Here is a 20,973-nt window from a genome sequence, read left to right as displayed (position 1 = left end):
CAGCTTTTAACTTATAAATGGCATGAATGCAATGTTTGAGTAAAATTTGCTTATGGTAGCTGCGATCTGATATTTACGTAATCAAATATTTGAGGCAGAAATGCACAGTTTCTTCAGCTACTTTTTTATAAGAATACGCTGTTGTATTGAAGAAAAACAAAAGCGTAGTTGATAGCATGCCTCTGTGTGTGTGTGTGTGTGTGTGTGTTTGAGTGCGTGCGTGCGTGTGTGTGTGTGTTTGTGTGTGTGTGTGTGTGTGTGTGTGTGTGTGTGTGTGTGTGTGTGTGTGTGTGTGTGTGTGTGTGTGTGTGTGTGTGTGTGTGTGTGTGTGTGTGTGTGAGTGAGAGAGAGAGAGAGAGAGAATTTAAACGTGGGAGTGTCAGTCAGAGTCCTCAGTAGGATATATATCGAATAAAGTGGCTGGGAGGATAGCCGCCGTGGTAGCTCGGTAGAGCATCGTACACATTATTTGAAGGTCGCAGGTTTAGTTCTTGCTTACGGCAAGTTATCTTTTCACTCACTTTTCTTTCTTCACATTTACATTACAATCCAGTCTAATAACTTCCCCTATACTTTCCTTGGCACTGTTGTCTGTTAGATCTCATTAATATATATCTGCTCACGGCAAGTTCTGCAAGTTCTCATTAATATATATCTGCTCACGGCAAGTTCACGGTATCTGCTCACGGCGTGGCGGCGGGCTGCAGCAGCATAGCTCATCGCTTGCAGCTGAAGCTCTTGAGACTGAGGAACGCCCAGTGATTGCTGGATCTCTTGGTGTACGACGTCCGCGATGGATTCCACGTGAGGCTGCGTTGAAGGAAGTATTTTCGCAGCTCCTCTTGCACGATCTCTCGGATCGCATCATGCAAGTCAGTGTTTCCAAGCCCTTGAATGCCGGCGTAGCTTGTAGACGAGAAGCTACGGTTATATTGCCGCGTGCGCATCTCGAGCGTCTTCTCTATTGTAGATGCTTCTGAAATGAGTTCGGCGACCGTCTTTGGCGGGTTTCTGATCAGCCCGGCGAAGTGTTCCTGCTTTACTCCTCGCATGAGCAGATGGACCTTCTTCTCCTCGGACATGTCGGAGTCAGTGTGGCAGAAAAGCTTAATCATATCTTCCGTGAATAGCGCCACGTTTTCGTTTGGCATCTGCATGCGGGTTTCGAGAAGAGCTGCGGCCTTCTCCTTGCACACCACATTTGCGAAAGTGGTGAGGAACCTGGCGCGAAAGACGTCCCACGTTTTAAGACTTCGCTCTTCATTTTCGAACCAGGTCCGAGCAGCATCTTCTAAGGCGAAATACACATGCCAGAGCTTGTCATCATTATGTCCAGTCATTGAAGGCGGTGACGCGGTCGAACCTTTCGATCAAGTTTTCCGGGTCTTCCAGTGGCGAACCGAGGAAAGTTGGCGGCTCTTTGGATTGTCGCAGCAGGAGTGGTGCAGGCTGCACGGGGGCGGTCATGGTTGCAGTAGTTGATGTCGGGATCCGGGTCTGCCTGGCTGCTTCAGGAAGGGGCCCGTACTCTGGTTGTAGTCCCCTCTGCCTGCGGCTTGTTCCCTGTTCAGGGTTAGCGTCCGCGTCTTCTTTGCCGCTTGGGCTGGGGTCGCGGCTTGAAGGGGGTATTTGGAACATCAAAGAAGCAGCACCTCCACCAGATGTCACGGGGTCATGACGTGGTCGAAGACAGGAGACTTTGTGTTGGAATTTACCTGTTTATTTGGGCGAACCTGTGTCTGGTAAACGGAAAGTACAATTACAGTAGCAGTCTTGGACTGATAGCGGCGAACGGAGCGTCGGCCATCGATCAACAACTCACAAGCGGCGAAGTGTGTCGGCATTTATACTTTTGTCATCGAATGTTCTAGCGTTATCGCTGGCGGTGGTGTAGGTTCCAGAATAATCTGTACAGTTCGCAGAGTGGGCGTGATCTTATCGAAATGATCTACTAAAGTCCGGAAGCTTCTCGAAAACTGCAGGCGCGGTTTGCGCTGAGAATTGTGTAGTGTTTTGGGGCAATAACAAAACTTGAGAAATAGAACGTGGCAATATATTTTATGCCAGCCTAACTAAATGCACGTGTTTTTACTATGTTCACTCGGCAACCAAGGCCGGCCTGATGTGTTGCCGACTGGTCACCGCGACGAGTGTTTGGCGCGATTGGAGTTCAGTCGGCCGCCAACGTAGGCCCGAACCATGCCACCAACCAAGTGCCAATGTAACCGGCAGCGCACCTCGGGCCGACCCTTTTCGAATGTCTGGGAGCCAGTGAAGTTGGCTGCCGACTACATGCCAGCCATTCGCCAATGGTCGGTAGTGGGCCAAGGTTCCTTGGGGCGTCAGAACATGTGCATCTTGACTTCGGGGCCACCTAAGTCACAATCGCATGCCTAAAATTATTCCGCTGAATCAACAGTGGTCGCAGGTGCTTCCTGAGTAATCCACCATGTTTGGTGCCAACGTTCGGTGCCGACGGAACTTCTCTTGTGCTAGTCCGGTGAAACGCGCTCTTCACAAAGGGCTCGGGACGTCTATTGCAATCTGTATCGTGGAACTGTGGGGGCAATTTATTGGCGGGTGTCGTCCACTCCAAAAACGCTGCTGATAGCTCGTCTGAAGAGTTGCGCGGCACGTAATTATGGCAATTTTCACAAACAAGCATACACACAAGTGCCGCCAGAATGTGTGTCACGTCTACTTCTGGGCATCGCGCGCTGTCTAATTTTCCGCGCTTCGTATCCATAGAGGAACACGTGCATGGTGGAAATGCATTGACACTTTTGCTTAATGTACTTTATTCATGGATCTTCATTAAGAAATTCTTTTTCGTAATTTCTTCAGCCAGCACATTTGTGTTTTTAATTGCTGTTACGGTTTGTAATTTCTGTTGCTCCTAAAACACCCCGCCATTTTGAACTCGAGATTGTTAGAGTCGGTACTCAAAATTTTTGCATGCTTTTTTTGATGTCATCTCATTATTAAAAGCATGCTTCTTGATTGGAGCAGCCAGAATTCAGTTTTAGTATCTCTGGCGTTTCTGGGGTTGGAAGGCCCGTGATGAAGCAGTGATGCCTTATTACACGTCCGCCTCTCGCTTTGCAAGGTCATTAGCGGACTGTTAAAAAAATTAAACATCACGTCATTTCAATGATTGCTTCATTTTTTGGGGGGGGGGGAGGCAGAAGCTGCATCGCTTGAATGGCGCATTCTTGAGCACGCTATTTCGAGGCGTAATGAGACATTCTCGTAAACGTTCTGTGCTGCTTTAACATATGCTTCGCGCTAAGATAACTGACAGTGCAAAAACCGCTTCGGCAATTGAAAGTAATCATTGTCCCTTTAGCCAGCGTTCATTTGAGTTATGCGATGTCATGTCCAAAAGATACTATTGGCTAGTTTCATTTAGGCTCTTAGCAATTAATGTGATACCAACATTCTGTTGGCTTTGAGAGTACAATATAGAATGGTATAACAGCCATCTTTAATGCCGGTAGAATTAACGCGAGTGCCAGTGATCACAAACGGAAGACCCCTGCCTTACCTCTTGCCTGTTTGCGTTAGCCAATTGAAGTCTCTACAGAGCCACTCTTTCGTGTGAGCCTCAACCTACTTGGCCCATTCCCTATTTCTACCAAAGGGGACAAATGGATCGCTTTCACAGTAGATTATGCAATAATATATGCTATTGTGCGAGCGATACTGACAAGCTGCGCTACAGATGTTGCCGACTTCTTTCTACAGGACGTCATCCTGCACCACGGCGCCCCTCGACAGCTACTAATGGATCGTGGCTGTTACTTTTTGTCAAAGGTCGTCGATGACCTGCTCCGCTCCTGTTCAACGAAGCACAAAATCACTACTGCGTACCACCTCCAAATGAATGTGCTCACCGAGCGCCTAAGCTGCTCTATAACTGACATACTTGCCATGTATGCTTCTGACGACCACCATGACTGGGTAGCCTACATTTGCTTACAATTCGTCCCGTCATGAAACTGTTGGATTTTCCCCATTCTACCTTTTGTACGGCCGTGACCCTGTCTTGCCCTTTGACACATTACTACCCTCTGGCATACAGTTCTCAACGACTGATTACACCCGCAGTGCAATTGCCTTGGCTGCCCATGCCAGAGATGTCGCTTGTCATCGCCTGACAGCATCACAAGCGTCTTAAAAACGATGCTACGACCATCAGCATAGAGAAACACAATTTTCTTCTGGTTCCCTTGTCCTCCTTTGGACACTGTCACGTCGTGTCGGCTTGGTGGGAAAACTCCTTTTTTCTTACTCGGGGCCATACAAGATCTTCCACCAGCTGTCTGACGTGACGTATGTGATCGCACCAGCCGTGTCCTTGCTACCTTGTGCCGGCAGTGAAGTTGTTCACGCTGCCAGGCTCAAGCCTTATCTACCTTTACTGATGCTCCGTAATTTGCACAGGGAAGGAGCTAAACCTGCCGGGAGTGGGACGTTGCGGCAAAGAGCACAAGCTAGCTAGCTCGGATGAAAAGAAGACTACATCTCTAGTCGCCGCTTTTGCAGCAGCGACATTGGCCGTTGATACACCTGCTTTGCGCTCGCGTGTCTACTGTTTTTGTGTTACAAAATTCACCCCCGTATTCAGAAACGCTTCTTGACTGGAACTTGACTTGAAATCGCCTACAATGCAGCATCTTTGAAACGCCTCTGTGCATTTGTGCTGCCTTGGCACCGCCTAAAAACAGCGTGCTTGTAACGCGTTTGTGCTGCATTGAAGTCGGTGGCAAGTCAAGTTCAAGTTAAGCAGTGTATTTTAATACGGGGGTAAATGCCGCTAACTGCTCCGTAGCAAGGTTTTTCTGCTCTAAAATTAAAATTTTGCTGCTCCAAGAACTGCTCCCAATTTAGACTCTCCTGTCTCACCCCTGGTAGTGGGCTTGTCGCTGATGGCTCTGGTGTTGGGGAACCTACTGTGAAGCAGCTACGCCATGTCACACGCTTTGTACGGTCATTACCTAATGGTGAAAGAAAAATAATAAATGTCTCGGTCGCTTTTATTGCTTTGTTTCTTGTTTTCTTGGGAGGAGGGCAGGTGACATTGTGTCACTCAAAAGGCGCAGTCGCTGGCGCGTGATATCTCGAGACATCGTCAGGCAGCTCATAAACTTTCTGCGCTATTAAAGTCTGCTTCATGTTCAGGTACGTGACAGCACGAAAACCGCTAGGGCATTTGGTGTGGCCGCAGTCCCTTTAACCAGCCTTCTATTGAGTTACATGATACCAGGCATAAACGATGCAGTTTGTTAGTTTCATTTGAGCTCTTAGCAATGAATGTAATACCTTAAAAAATTTTGTTGTTATTCCAAGCAAGATTCAATGCCAGCCACAAAGAGCACTAGCGGGGAAATTGCCATTTCGAAAGTCTGTGCAGTTGCAAAAAGAAAAAAAAATTTACACTGTCTCCCGTTAGAGGGATCCATGTGTGGATGCGAAGCAGCGGGGAGATGAGAAACAGCGCCCACAGAAACTCTACCACGTCACCTTAAAGGGACTGTCTACCATCCTTCAAGCTTTTATGTATTGTGTCACAATAATAAGCATGCTATTTGAAGTGTCTAACCTTGCAGCGGTTTCTCTGGAAAGTGTACAAATATTTACAACATAGTATTCTGATTTCTGTTCGTTCTCCTCCGATCGGTGGGATGAATGCCCAAAAACACTGGGCTGTGGAGGGGATGGCAATTGTGCTGCTGATGAAAGCCGAAAACTGAAACCTCGTGTGGTATTTTCAGGCTTCATCATGTTCCGTTTACTAATAAAACTAATACCTTAGTGGTCGCTTAAGGCATGCACACACATTTTGTTGTTGTTATGAGCGGCAGCAGACACTGTGCTCGTGTTTCTCTGTTGTTTGAAGGCAGGCATGCAGGTAATACAGGCGAGGAAACACACCGCCGACAGCGCCACCAGACGCCTTTTTGAATGCATGAGAAAAAAAAACAAGAATGAGTCTCTGGCGCAGCAAAAGCAGCCTAAAGCACGTAAAATAGTTTAAAGTCATACATGTTTGTTTTTAAGCAAAATAAGTCTACCTGCGAAGATCTCTTGTCCTACTGATAGATTGACCACATCGCTGTTGGATGACGCTAGTGGTTATTTTTATTTTCAAAGCTCCTAAAGCCATGGGTCTTTCCCTCCTAGCTTGTGGTACGCGACCGCCTAATTCAATGACTCACTCGGCATGTTTGGTTGGACAGACAATGGTTTACAAATAGAACTTTCCAAAGGTTCGCCCCACTCATCATTATCATTCACTCTGTGTATATGCTTTCATTTTTTTTACTTTCAACATCTGCTTAAAATTATAATTCCTTTTTTATGGGATGCACAAAGCATCCTCATTGCCTCGGATGTGATGAACGATATTTTCATTTGCGCCCTAATCCAAAAAAAATTTTGCAAGAGGTAGGCAGCCCCTACAGGTGCACAAACATTCAGAACCTCTAGCTAACGCTGCCCGGTAGGCATTGCTATGAGCTCTGCCGGTGACGACGACTATAGCACTGCTAAACCGCTGGTCCCTCTATGCACAGGCCAGGGACATTAAACAAGATCCTGTGCTCACCAGAGCAGACGTGCTCTGTCTCACGGAGACGTAGAACGCCGAAAGACCAACGATCAATGGCTATAAACTGATCGTGGGTACTGTAGAAGTGTCTCTTTTTTGCCTTTGCCACCATCTCTGGAAAAAAGGGGGGAAGCGTAGGACAATAGAGAAGGGGAGGAGATGCTCAGGGAGTAGGCGAGTGGACACAGCCCGGAGCAAAAGCTGCTTCACATCTAAAAAACTTGATGTATGCGAGGTATTTGATATCGATCCTTATGGTGACTTGGAAGACTATACGCCATTTCAAGATTTCACGAGATTGAAGTAACTAGAAGAATAAAATGGGGTGGAGCACATTCGGCAGGCACTCTCAAATTATGACAGGTAGATTACCACTATCCCTCAAGAGGGAGGTATATAACAGCTGTATCTTGCCGGTACTTAGCTACGGAGCAGAAACCTGGAGACTTACAAAGAGGGTTCAGCTTAAATTGAGGACGACGCAGCGAGCAATGGAAAAAAAATGGTAGGTGTAACCTTAAGAGGCAAGAAGAGAGCAGAGTGGATCAGGGAACAAATGGAGGTTAAGGATATCATAGTTGAAATAAAGAAGAGGAAATGGACATGGGCCGGGCATGTAGCGCGTAGACAGGATAACCGCTGTTCATTAAGGGTTACTAACTAGATTCCCAGAGAAGGGAAGCGGGTTAGGGGGAGACAGAAGGTTAGGTGGGCAGATGAGATACAGAAGTTTGCGGGTATAAATTGGCAGCAGCAAGCACAGGACCGGGTTAACTGGCTGAACATGAGAGAGGCCTTTGTCCTGCAGTGGACGTAGTCAGGCTGATGATGATGATGATGATGATGATGATGATGATGATGATGATGATGACGCCATATCATACATATGCAGGTGCAATGCTGTTGAAGCTATGTGTGATTGCGTGTGTCTCGTGCTTACTTTTCATCGTTGTAAACACTTGTGCAAGCCCCGCCGCGGTGGTCTAGTGGCAAAAGTACTCGGCTGCTGACCCGCAGGTCACGGAATGGAATCCCGATTGCGGTGGCTGCATTTTCGATGGAAGCGGAAATGTTGTAGGCCCGCGTGCTCAGATTTGGGTGCACGTTAAAGAACCCCAGGTGGTCGAAATTTCTGGAGTCCTTCACAACGGCGTCTCTCATAATCATATGGTGGTTTTGGGACGTCAAACCCCACATATGCTATAAATGAAACATCAAAAAGCGAGAACTAAAAGATGCCAAGCGGTTCAAAAGAACTTATAGGCAAAGCTATGATGTGGTTTATTTATATAAGGCCCAAAGCATCCTAAATATATTACTCAGCTAGGCTAAAAAGGAAAAGAAACCATCTTATGGGTGCTAAAGTCACTGGACTATTCCTTGGTGCGAATGCATCTGCTGTAAGAAGCCTCGCTAGCCACCAGACCTTTGCACCTGGTACATGAAATCAAGTATAGAGACCCCCTTGGAACACCTCTTGCATTCCAATGTGCGTACGAGAATGGCATGATGGTTTGGCTACCTTGCGATCAAGGCTTGGTGCATATCCCCTGTATGGCCGCTCAAGGAAGTGAAGCACTTTTCGCATAGTCTATTGCGTTGAGAGTACAACACGTAGAAGAATATAGGAGCTGTCTGCAATGCCTGCCGAAAATAGCGCACACGCCAGCGACCGCGCCCTTGACGTCAAAGTTCATTTACAGTTGCTGCTCTAGGGCCATGCTCCCGCCCCATCACCTTGCTTCTTGAAGATGATCCTTGAAGATGGGTGGCTGGTTCCTTTCTGCTTGAGTAGCAATCAGTAGCAGGCGGGGTCTAGCAGGCTAGCTAAGTGACATGGGGCTACACCCAGCATTGATAGTGATAGTGAAAAAGAACCTCACTTTCTCCTTGGAGTCATTTTGGGAAAATGCATTTGGCATAGTAACAGTCTATAGTACTCTACATCACAGCATCTGTCTAACATGTCTGCTGATAACCAGATAGGTGGACTGAGAATGGCATTTCATAATATAATTTTATTAAACAGTATTTGGCTTATTTGCATAAAAAATAATCACTGAACAAGTTGTTCCAGAACAGCATGAAGCCATCTTTCGCATCAAGTGAAATAGAAAGTGCGCCTAAGATGATTGGCTCTATGAGATTCGCTATGATTTGAAATATTTCTGGCTCCTCACAAGAGGCCTGAAATAAATATTCATGTTCGTGAATGTCAAATCAGCCTAGTTCTCTAATGTACTCCAGGATGTGAAGTTAGCTCCTTTGAAGTGCACCCAGATGAAAGATTACTTTATCTAAAGTGCTCTAAAATGGAAAATTTTGCTGCTCCAAAGTGCTCCAAAATGGGAAATTTCGCTTATCAAAGTGCCCTAAAATGAAAAGTTTGCTGCTGTAAAAGTTACTCCAAATCAGAAGACATTGGTATCATCACTAAAAAGTGTAATTGATTACAAGATTTTAATGCTCATGTCTGATTGATGCCAAACTCAAAAAAGTGTAATTTATTAAAAGATTTTAATGCTCAAGTCCGATTGATGCCAAAGATAAAAGTATGTTTGTGGAAAATGTATAAAATACATTTGTGAAAAATGTGTAAACTATAGCAGTAATATATAAACTGTTCTTTCAATAATGCCCGTTAATGTTCTTGTGCTAATTCATATCACTAAAACCATTGCTGCTATTGCATCCTTTATAAATGTATTTTTTCTTTGCTCTGCATCAATTGACTCATATTTTTATTATGCTTTTGTTTCACTAGGAAGTAGTTGTTTGGTGAGCAGTGTTGTATGAATACTTCCATGCAAATAGAATTAAATTACAGTAAGTAGTTTAATGGTCTCGTTTTTATTTGGGCACATTCAGACACTCTTGCCTTTTTTTCATATAACATTGGAATGACACGTAAATCATATTGTAGTTTTTGTCACATGGTGTTCATATGTGTTGACCATAGAATTCATCTGCAGCAAGATGGGAATATTCGTAATACTTGCTGTCGCACTGCCCTGTTGCCTTAACAGTAGCTTCGGTTTGTGCGAGACAAGATGAGCATTTTTTTTACCTGCGCAGCAACTCTTACATGTTGCCTGCTGCTGTGGTCTAGTTATCACGCATAATTTACATATACTTTGTGTGCTGCCGATTGCCTTGCAGGCCCCTTGTCCTGTGCGTCCTTGGAACATTCTTCTCCGCTGGCATCTGTACGAGGCCGATTTCATTCCTGCCAGCAGTGCAGTTATGTGACTCTGGACAAGTCAACTATGATCAGACATGTTCGGAAACACTTGGGCGAGCTCCCCTTCCAGTGCCACTTGTGTCCATCTGCATTCACTTGCAAATCCAGGCTGGTGACGCACGTGCGCAACCACACAAGACAGCGCCCCTTCACCTGTGGACAGTGCAGTGCGTCCTTTTTTACTAAGAGTCAGCTCATTGTGCACATGCGCAGTCACACGGGAGAGCGGCCATTCTCCTGTGTCCACTGCGGTGCGTGCTTTGCTCACGCAAGCAACCTCGTAAATCACATTCGTCGCAGACACACAGGCGAGCGTCCGTTTTCCTGCGTCCACTGCAATGCTTCTTTTGTACTGAAAAAGACCCTCGTTCGTCACATCCGCAAGCACACTGGAGAGCGTCCATTTTCTTGTGCCCAGTGCAGTGCGTCTTTTGCAGGCAAAAACAACCTCATGCGACACATTCACTCGCACACAGGAAAGCGTCCCTACTCCTGTGTTCATTGCAATGCATCGTTCACGCAGAAAAGCCACTTTAATGAGCACTTGCGCACTCACACAGGAGAGCGTCCGTTTTCCTGCACCCACTGCGATGCCTCCTTTGCACGTAAATGCAATCTTGTAAAGCACATGCGCCTACACACTGGAGAGCAGCTTTTTTTCTGTGTTCAGTGCAATGCTTCCTTTTCTATGAAAGTCAGTCTAAATCGGCACGTGCGCGCTCATGCAGGAGGACGTCCTTACTGTTGTGCCCACTGCAACGCATCCTTTTCTTTGAAAAGCAGTCTAAATCGGCACATGAACACTCACACTGGAGAGCGTCCTTACTCCTGTGTCCACTGCAATGCATCCTTTATGCAGAAAATCCATTTTATCGAGCACATGCGCACTCGCATAGGAGAATGTTCTTTCTCCTGTACCCACTGCGATGCGATCTTTGTGCGGAAAGGCAATCTCGTGAGGCACATCCGCATGCACACTCGATAGCTGTCCTTCTCTTGTCTCTATCGCAATGAGTACATTGTGAAAAAAGGCTCATGTGACCCACTTGCCCGCACACAGGAGATGGTCCATTTTTCTGTGTCCATTGCAATCCATCCTTTTGTGTGAAATGCGAACTCATTAACCACATGCGATAAATCAGGAGAGCGGCCCTTTTCGTCAGAAGGCCACCTGATCGAGCACATTCACACTCACAGTGAACAGCAGCCCTTGTGTTTGTCATAATAAACCCTTCGGTTGAAGAAACGGCAATGTTACATATACGCACGCACACAGAAAAATGTCTCTTAAATGCAAAGCGTCTCTTGCTCGGGCCTATGTCCGACCCCGAAGGTGGCATCCGAACTCACACTATGCATGCGCAACTCTTGTTTGTCTCTTCCTCTTGAACAGGTGCGCGTTAGTCTCCACTTCTTTTCTACCACCTGTTCGCGCTCACTCCCCCTCTCTCTCCTCTAGGCATCCCTCCCAGTAGTGTGAGCACCCCGATTGTGCATGCGCATTCCCTCTCCTCTCCTAGGTTTTTTCTTTTTCGCCTCACAACGCCGAGACATGGAGCGTTTGCTAACCTACGCTCGCTCCCCCCTCTTCTCTAGGCATTCCTGCCCACGGTGATTACACTGTAATTGTGCATGCATGTTCTTTACCTCTCTCATCTGCACGCACGCACGTTCTTTACCACTAGCGAGGTGCAACTTTCTTTTTCTCCCGCGGAGTGTCCTGGATTTTTTCCACCGACTGCACCACTCGCTCAGGCTCCGGAAACTCTCAAGTTGCAGCGATGGCCGTAGAGAGCGAAAAAATTGAGCGCAGCGAGTTCCATTGAAATGCGCATATAGTGAAGCTACTAACTCCTCTTTTAGCAGTCGAATAAGTTAGTGTGCACTTTTCTTGCTAGGGGCGCTACTCCAATAAATTTTTTTACTTGAAGAAGTTGTTTTGCACAAGCTAATCAATCACTCAAACATGTCATTTTGGCTCTGACAAATTGGGAACTGATTATACGTAAACGTGATTTGTGGAGCTGCTTTCAACTGAAGAATAAACATTTTTAAAGGGGAATTCTGGCGTTTTTTTTAATATTCACCGATTTCATTGAAACTTTATACATTGTTCGCATTGGTACCGTGGTGATATGTGCCAAATTATACAACCATAAGTCATTTATATTTTAGCAAACAAATTTTAAAATTGGTAGCTACTTCTGGAGTCAGACTTGTAAACGCGAGCCACCCTTTGTATATGACGTCCTGGCCTACTCTTTCTTCAAAAACCCCGCTTTTCCCAGGAGACGGATGCAGTGCTTGCTTTCTTCTACAAGGTGACAACGCACGCACAGTTCAGTTTTGTCGACTCCGTACAGTGTGTTAATAGTTGTTGATGTCGAGTCTTACAACATTGACTACAAAGAAATCAATTCAGGGCATGTCAGATGCTTCAGGTGCTGGAGGGCCGAAATCAAAAAACGATGCTTCCACACTCAGATAGTAGCTGCAATCATCGCTGAACTTGTCACTAATAAGTTCAGACGAGCGCCACAGCTTGATTCCGTGTCGGATCACATCACCAACTTGCTTTTCACGCATCAGAAGATCGAGGCTCGTGAGCTATGTTTACACCTTGGCCAGCCATGGCGGGGTGTAGTGGATCTTGTGACGACATCGGCGACGGATTCTTGTGACGTCATTGAATACCCACCATGGACGACAGAGCCACTCCCTGTTTTGGTTTCTGTTTTGACTCGTCGTTTTTTGCTTGATTAAAATTATTAATGAGTCCCAGGGCAAAATGAACCACCCTAGCTTTTTTGGGAGTGTCAATACTATTATAATACAGCATTATCTAAGTATGGTTGAAAATGCACCAGGGTTCCCCTTTCATCTACAGTGACGGTTAACTGTGTGATGGGAGCCAAAAAGAAAAACAAAGAGCAACGCTCGCCTGGTGAAGTGGTTGTGGGCGTGACCACTATATCCTCGCCCACTTATTGCAAACGTGCGTGAAACTCTCAGTCACTGGTATTGTTACTAGTAAGGTGCCCTCTGAAGGCACCCCTCTTTCCTGGACTAGGACTCGAGTGTGTACACCACGCTCCTTCACACCTCTGCATGAGGGTGCTACATCCATAGAAGGTAAGGTTGATTGCTTGCTTGAATCAAACTGTATTTCTTTTCCCAAAGCAGATATAGAATAATGTAATCGCTTCTTCTTTCAGAAATCTAAGACTTCTCTCCCGAGCTGTCAACATCAAGGCATGAGACTAGTAAGTTGACGCTTTCCCAGTATAGAGCACGATGCGTTTTCTCCTGCTCAAACAAATGTGTAGTGACATACACTCCTCTTTTCCACTGCCCCTCAAAATGTCTCCACCAACATCACTAGGGAACACATCCCTGGGGCCACAGGAGCCATTGCCAATGGCACGAACTACTTGGAGTAGGTTTTCTTCCTCTTTTTAAAGCAAAATTTTCAGTGTAGCCAATTACATAGTATAATGCCAATAAGCAAGCCTTATTTCTGCAAAACAAGATGGAAATGTTTTCACATCTTCCTCTCTTCTATATATATATATATATATATATATATATATATATATATATATATATATATATATATATATATATATATATATATACACGCGCACACACACAGTAGGTTCATAACACAGTTATTTACTTGAAATGAATTGTTTCACTGAAGAAATGCACTTCTGTTTAATTTAATATTTCTACTATCTGCCACAGTCCATAAGGTGTGTAGCTACTTTTGGCCAATCATATACAGTGGCTGTGCATTAAGTTCATTTTTACTTTAGCTGTTTTTGTTATCATGACTTGCCTAAACACCATATTAGCCTTTAGCACAGCCTGGCCTGGCATTTAGTATTTAGATATAGTTTACTAATGATGGAATAAAATACAAATGTGTTTTCATTTCTATCATACTTAGCAAACCATTTAACCAAAGCAGAAGCCTCTTGCATAGCCTGAACATAAGTGGAGTGGCTTTTTGATTTTCCAGGAACCCCATGTCCAAGGACCACGGCCTCGAAGGTGCTCTCTCTACATTCTAAGAAGAGGCTTCAGGGCTTCTGTGACAAAAACTCCCACCTCCATCAAATAGATGCAAGACTGCAAAAGCCCAAGAGACCAACTCGCCCACAGCTGCTTTTTGAAGCAGGCAGGTACCTAAGCAAGGACTTTTTGGAAAGTCTAAGAGTGCAAGTGCATCGGCAACGACTGAAGAAACATGGGAGAAGATGGCTGGTGCAATTTGGACAGTTTGCCTTCAGTCTCTACTTTACAAGCCCTAAGGCATATAAATATCTATCACAGGTGCTAAGCCTTCCCACAGTAAAGCCTTTAAGGACGTGGCTCTCTGCCATAAATATAAAGACAGGAAGTCTACCTCAGGTTTTTGAGTTAATCAAAGGAAAGGCGAAATATTGGAAGATTCAAAATTGAGCTTGCTGCCTGATTTTTGACGAAATGTTATTAAAATGAAACTTGCAGTATGACCGCTAGAAAGACTTCATTCATGGATATCTTCATAATGCCAGAGAAAGAAGAAATGGCATAGCAAACACTGCTGTGCTTGTGTTAGTTTTGTAGGATAGCAAAGAAATGGATAGAGCCGGTCGCATTCTTGACAGAAGATGGGACAGTTCGCTCGGGACCTTTGTTACTGTTATTGAAAAAGCTAATCACTGAGCTGAAGGCAAGTGGCCTGTTCGTAAAAGCACTGTTTTGTGACCAGGGTAGCGGAAATTGGGTTATTGTGAGGACTCTCGGTGTTAGTCCTGAAAGGACTTTCTTTCATCACTGATAAAAAGAATATTTACTTCATTTTCAACGTCCCTCACATTTTGGAATGTGTGAGGAACAATTACAGAAAGCGTGATCTTTCTATTGGTGATATAGTTGCTTCTTGAGGGCACATTAAAACTTTGTATGAGTCAACACATTGCCTAAAGCTTAAATACCTACCCAAGCTCACTGACAAGCACATCTATGAAAGTGAATTTGGTAACATGAAAGTAAAGTGGGCTTCTCAGGTGCCCAGAAACAGTGTTTATCCAGGGATTGAAGCATTCATAGCATTTAATGTGCTTCCGCCAGAGGCTACAAGCACGGCTAAGTTTGTTGAGTAAATGGATGAGTTGCTTGATTCATTAAACAGTTCTTGTGTAAATATAATGGAGAGAAAAATGAAGTGTGCAGTTAGTTCCTCAACAGGCCACATTGAATTATTGCATTGCATGGATTAAGTCTTGGAAATTTGAAGCGCTTAGGCAATCAAGAACTATTCAGGGATGGCAGGTGACTATAAAAGCAATTTGTATGTTGTGGGAAGATCTACAGGAATCCTATAACTTCATATTTTTGCTCACTTGCTGTCTGAATCAGGATCCCTTAGAGAACACGAGTGTTGAAGATTGGGCGAGTTGGTTCGTCGTACTTGAACTGGTATAGCGCATTATGGGGAAGAAGAAACGGCCGAGCAGACTGACACAAGAGGACAGAGCGCTCTGTCCTCTTGTGTCAGTCTGCTCGGCCGTTTCTTCTTCCCCATAATGCGCTATACCAGTTCAAGTACCCTTAGAGAACTTGTTTGGGATCATTTGGCAGCAACATGGCTGTAATAAGACTCCAAACACTTTTCAGTTCACTGCTGGCCTCAGGCATATTATTATCGGGAAGCTATTGAAGCTGTCTGATGGCAGCAACTGTGAAGCAGATAAGGCTGTTCGGCTAACTGAGCTGAAGAACTTAAGACTTGATCAAGGAAGTCCTGCAGTGTCAGATGCCTCTAGCTCAAGAGTTTCAGACTTTGAAGGCACCAAAGATATGTACTGAAATCAAACATAGTTCGTTATGTATCAGGATGCCTAGTGCAAGCATTTTTTAAAAAGGCACCAAACTCGCACTGCAGGAACCTTGTAAAAGACAAAAGTTAAGATCTGTCTTCACCAAGCCATGATGTTCAAAGCAGTGGAGGTGCCGGGCAAGGCTTTAGATGATATAACAGTGCCCACAGAAGCAGCTTTCAATTTTGTCAGAAAACTAGAGAAGGCACTTTCTGTTCGGATAGGTACTGTGGGGTCAGAAATATTACTTTGTATGATAATGGGGGTGACTGATGGCCAATTTTGCAGCACTCACAGTCACAAATCCTTTTTGCAATACTTTCTGCAATCCTGCAATCCTTCGCAAATCCTTTTTGTACATATTAGGATTCTCTGGTATTTTAAATTTAACAACAGAGAATTAGGCCAAGCAAAGGCTTAAAAAGAAAGCTGCAAAAATTGATGTAGAAACTCAAGGCCTTTTTGTGTACTCGCATACCGTTGTTTTGTGGTTGTTTTGAGCATAAAGAATAAGAAATCTAAGGAACTTGTGATTGTGGAGTGTGTTTTATGCATCTGTGTTGTCAATGAAGTAGGTACTTGATAAGCAGGGACGCACAGATTGACTAGACCATACCTCTTAGTTTCTAGGCACTTTCCGACTGTCAAGTGGGCTCTTTACCAAGAATGATGGGAATCATCCCAGCCCATTTGTTCACGGTCAGCTGCAAGCTGCAACAACTTTTGTGCTCTGAATCGATAATTGCCTCTTATGAACACAACTTAGCTGATTGCTTGTGAAGAAACTCAAGTTAAAATAATCTTCCATGCATTCCAGGGTGAATTTATTAGGATCGTTCAACCAGTTTAATAGTTTTTGCATTCATAGAATCATACCTTAATCATTTTTTGAGAATCGTGCACAGAGACTTGTGTGCCCATACCGTCAAGAGTACTTCACATCAATTTGGCCCGCGTGGGGTTTTTTAATACACACATTAATCTAAATACACCTCACCAGAACGCCCGTCACGGTGGCCGCATTGGTTTTGTCGCCTACTTTTCTCGAGACTACAAAGCAAGTGCAACCGTCGTGGGCACCCACAACCTTTGGCACCTTACCTCACCTACTGCGGAAAGTAGAAGCATGTTCAGCAAGGAGTTAGTACTTTGTTAGGAAAATCTTAATTTGGGCGGTTTCATAACGTTAAGCCAAGACGTAAACAGATCGCAACCTAATTGTATTCTTTCCGCGAAGCTACCGGCCTGATTATGTTCCAGAGAGGCTGCGTAAAATAGGCACGAGGAAATAAGCAAATTATTATAGTGTACACAGGTGTATACATATGTTCTGTAGCTTAGGTCTTCTTGACTATGCGTTTGCGCTTTCAAAGCCACTACCTCACGATGTAACCGCATTGTTTTGTGTGAATGCTTGCTGGCGTATTGAATAATTTATGAACTTTAATAAAACATTAATACATATCGTGTGCGTTAATCCCAGTCGAGCCCTTGGCGTCTCCTGGCACCTTTGCAGCCTGCTACGCAGGTGACATTCGAAACATAGTTGAGAACAACATTTACGGCACTCGTAAGACTCAATAAGTGAATAAATTGGGGCATATACATTTATTTCTTTACAGTAAGCATGCACAACCAGTGCGCGAAACTCGCAGCCAGCCACCCGAAGCGGCAGCCATATTATATAGCAGGCATTTCCGGACAGATGCTATGAGCATCTCCTTCATAACGGGGCGGTGAAATGTGTGCCACCAGACTCGCAAGAAAAATCGAAAAGAAATCTTTTTTTTTATGTTGGCCTAATGCCTTATCAACCTTGATTGAATGGATCTCATTATAACAAAGAAAAATATAAATTTGTGTTCCATCTCTCTGCCTCTTCAGGCAAAATGACCTCATTTTCCCACTAGTATTTCTGTCCTTTATCTCTACTTTTCTGCAATCAATACTCTAACCGTCTCTTCTTGGTTTTATCGCGGACATGTTCAGCCTTCCATGCTTTTCCCTGAAACCCAAAGCCTCATGTAGGCTTGTACCCACACATACACCTGGGTGGATATCGCCGCATTCAATCAGAACATGTTCCATCGTTTCCTTAACTTCGCACAACATGTACATTGTTCTTCTTTACTGAATCTTGCTTTATGACTACGCCTTCTAAGGCAACCCGACCTCGCTTCGAAGTGTAAAGCGCTTCTCCTTGAATTACCATAAGACCTCTTCCGCCTTATTTCGTTCTTGCCTTTTCAGTAGTTACTGAGAGCCGGCTTTTTTTTCATTGCTGTCATCCAATAAATCCTCCCCGCCTTTCTGAGTTTTCGCTTAATGCTCCTTGTTGCCACGTCGCCCACACTGCCAGCGGTATATTTACTGGAGAACCATTTAGTTCTTTTTTTCCACTTTGATTTCACGCTCCTCCTATACGAATACCTGAACACCTTCCCTGCCCATCTACTCTCCTTCATTTTTCTAAGCCTCTCTTCAAATCTCATTTTGCTCTGAGCTTCTCCTATTTCAGAGCCTGTCCATTCCATATCCCCCTTAACAACATCATTCGTAGTCTTCCTGTGAGCGCCAAACATACGCGAGGCGTCCCACAATTCTTTGATTTACATCCATTCCTGATTGCACCTCTGACTTCATGGACACCACTGAGTTCCCAAATGTAAGCCCTAGGACCATTACGCCTTTCCACAGACCTTAAGCACTTCGTACCTATTATATCCCCTTAATGCTCTGTGCTTCATTATTGCCGCATTCCTCTTTCCCTTTGCTGCCGATGTTTTTTCCTGCACCTCCATATACATATTGTAGGCATTCATTAAGCACATCATCTATCTTTACACATATTCATCATCATGAGTGGTCGTCATCTTCTTCTGCTGTGGGGACTTGGCTTGTCTGAGTTCTGTGCCTTGGGCGTGGTCGCTTTATCGTGTCTTCCGGGCCTAATAAAGGTTGCCTTTACTGTTACATCACAAGTGGTGGAGTGTGCTCTACGATCTTCCGTCCTCTCCCAGCCCGATCTGCCTCCTGGAGCTGCGCTCAGGTCGTCGTTTGTACCAGGTGTCCGGTAACATGCCTCAGGACGAGCCAACCGGCGCTTCTGCGTCTACCTCCCCGGCCCCGGCTACCACGGCCTATTCATCGTGGATTATCACCGCGCACCAGCGTGAGCCGCCCACGTTCGCCGGACTTCGAGGTGAAGATGTGGAAGATTGGTTGGACCAGTTCAATCGAGCGAGTTCCACTAACAACTGGGATGATCCTACCAAGCTTCGCCGTGTTTCTTTCTACCTCACGGGCGTAGCGAAAACATGGTTTTTCAATCATGAAACGGACATTACGGACTGGACGCGTTTCAAGCAACAGCTTCGCCAAATTTTCGGCACCCCGGCGGTTCGTTCAGCTCTCGCGAAGAAGACACTGGATTCTCGCAAGCAACAATGCGGTGGGTCCTACACATCGTACATAGAGGATGTGCTTGCTCTCTGTCACCGTTTCAGCACGTCCATGTCTGAATCAGAGAGAGTTCGTCATCTACTAAAAGGAATAAGCACGGTCGCGTTCAATGCCTTGGTCATTCAGAACCCGACTACGGTCGCTGACGTTGTTGCCACGTGCCAACGCCTGGGAGAACTTGAATCCCAACGGTTACCGCCGGACAGCTCTGAAACCACTACCACGACTGATGCCTCATTGCGTGCCATGATCCGGGCGCTTATACGGGAAGAGCTACAATCTTTCGGCCTCTCAATGACACCGAGTCCACCTCCCCCCTCCAACAATGTCTTGCGGGATGTTATCAAAGAGGAGTTGGCGTCCATGACCAGGCCAGCGTTTGTAGACACTCCAGTACCTCGACTCCAACCGACGTACGCACAAGTCCTCGCTGGCTCACCACCCGTGGTACAACCGATGCCCGCACACTCGACGCCTGTCCCGCTGGCTTCGTTAACTCCGAGTGTGACTAGCCAGCCCTTTCACCCACCGTGTCGGCCGCATCGTCCGATCTGTTATTACTGTGACTATCGGGGCCACATTGCACGCGTCTGTCGGAAGCGTCAGCAGGACGAGCGTCGTGGACTCGACACCTACGGACGGGATGATGGGACAAGCTGGTACGCTTTCCAACGTCGTCCTTATGATCCGCCGCTACGCCGCTCACCGTCTCCAACTGCGACATCTGAGCGAACCAGTTCCTACCGCTCTACTAGACGCCGCTCACCCTCACCCCTCCGCCGTTCCACGTCTCCATTGCGACCTGTCTCGCAATTCACCAACCAACGCCCGGAAAACTAACCTCTGCAGCTTTTGGAGCAAAAGCTGCATCGAACGAAAAGACAGAAATTCCTCCAGTGCGTCCATATAATACGATAGCTGTTTTAATAGAAGGTGTGTACGTGGACGCTTTAATAGACACTGGTGCCTCTTTGTCTGTGATTGATCGTTCTTTGTGCTCACGTCTACGAAAAGTCACCACCCCTTATGATGGACCTACACTGCACGCTGCTCAAGGGGACGCCATTAGATCTGCCGCTATGTGCACCGCTCGTGTTTTCATCGCTGGTATTCTTCATTTTGTACAATTTGCTGTGCTGAATTCGTGTGCCCACCAGATTATATTAGGCTGGGATTTCCTGTCTACGGCGAACGCTTCCATCTGTTGTAAAGAAAATGTTGTTCATATGATGGAAACTGACTATGCCCTGTATGCGGATGACAAGCCCGTTCGCTTGCTCGCTGCTGAAGAGACCGAGCTACCACCTGGTCATCAGCGGATAGTTGCCATCACTTCTAATGTGATCGACTCTGGTGACGTGTTTGTCCAACCATCTGCACGCTGTCTCGCAAGAGGTATAGCCTTTGCTTCAGGTCTAGCGCGATTCCACAATGGCTCCGGACTTCTCTACGCTACAAACCAGACTTCTGAGAAAATTCTCATTCCTAAAGGCACCACAATGGCTTGCGTTTCTGAATCTCAACCTGTCTCTGTTGTCTCTCTTATGCCAGCGTGTTCTGACCTTCCTTCTATAGGACGTTCATCAAGCGTTTCTGCTCTTGCTGCGACTATTAGTCCAGAACTGACTTCTTCACAGACAGATGAGTTGCTTGCCTTGCTACAAAAGCATAGGAGATTGTTTGATGCCCATTCCTCATCTCTGGGACAGACGTTCATTATTAGGCATCGTATCCAGACCGATGGCACTTCCATCGTACGCCGTCGACCATATCGCGTCTCTTCATCCGAGCGT

The 20,973-nt window shown here is 45.6% G+C and overlaps 1 protein-coding gene across 1 annotated transcript in view; it reads left to right on the top strand.

Moving 5' to 3' along the window:
- The window catches only part of LOC142804035 (uncharacterized), a 50,844-nt gene extending 38,931 nt beyond the window's left edge, over nt 1–11,913 (top strand). Inside the window, exon 3 of the mRNA XM_075890540.1 lies at nt 9,770–11,913. Coding sequence (XP_075746655.1) covers nt 9,770–10,836 — 1,067 coding nt within the window. The 3' untranslated portion in view covers nt 10,837–11,913. The remainder of the gene's footprint in view (nt 1–9,769) is intronic.
- The last annotated feature ends 9,060 nt before the right edge of the window (nt 11,914–20,973 follow it).

Source organism: Rhipicephalus microplus, chromosome 3 (assembly GCF_043290135.1).
Source record: "Rhipicephalus microplus isolate Deutch F79 chromosome 3, USDA_Rmic, whole genome shotgun sequence".
Classification (NCBI taxonomy): Eukaryota; Metazoa; Arthropoda; class Arachnida; order Ixodida; family Ixodidae; genus Rhipicephalus; species Rhipicephalus microplus.
Note: the sequence above shows the minus strand (reverse complement) of the source record. Positions and strands in the feature narration are given on the sequence as shown.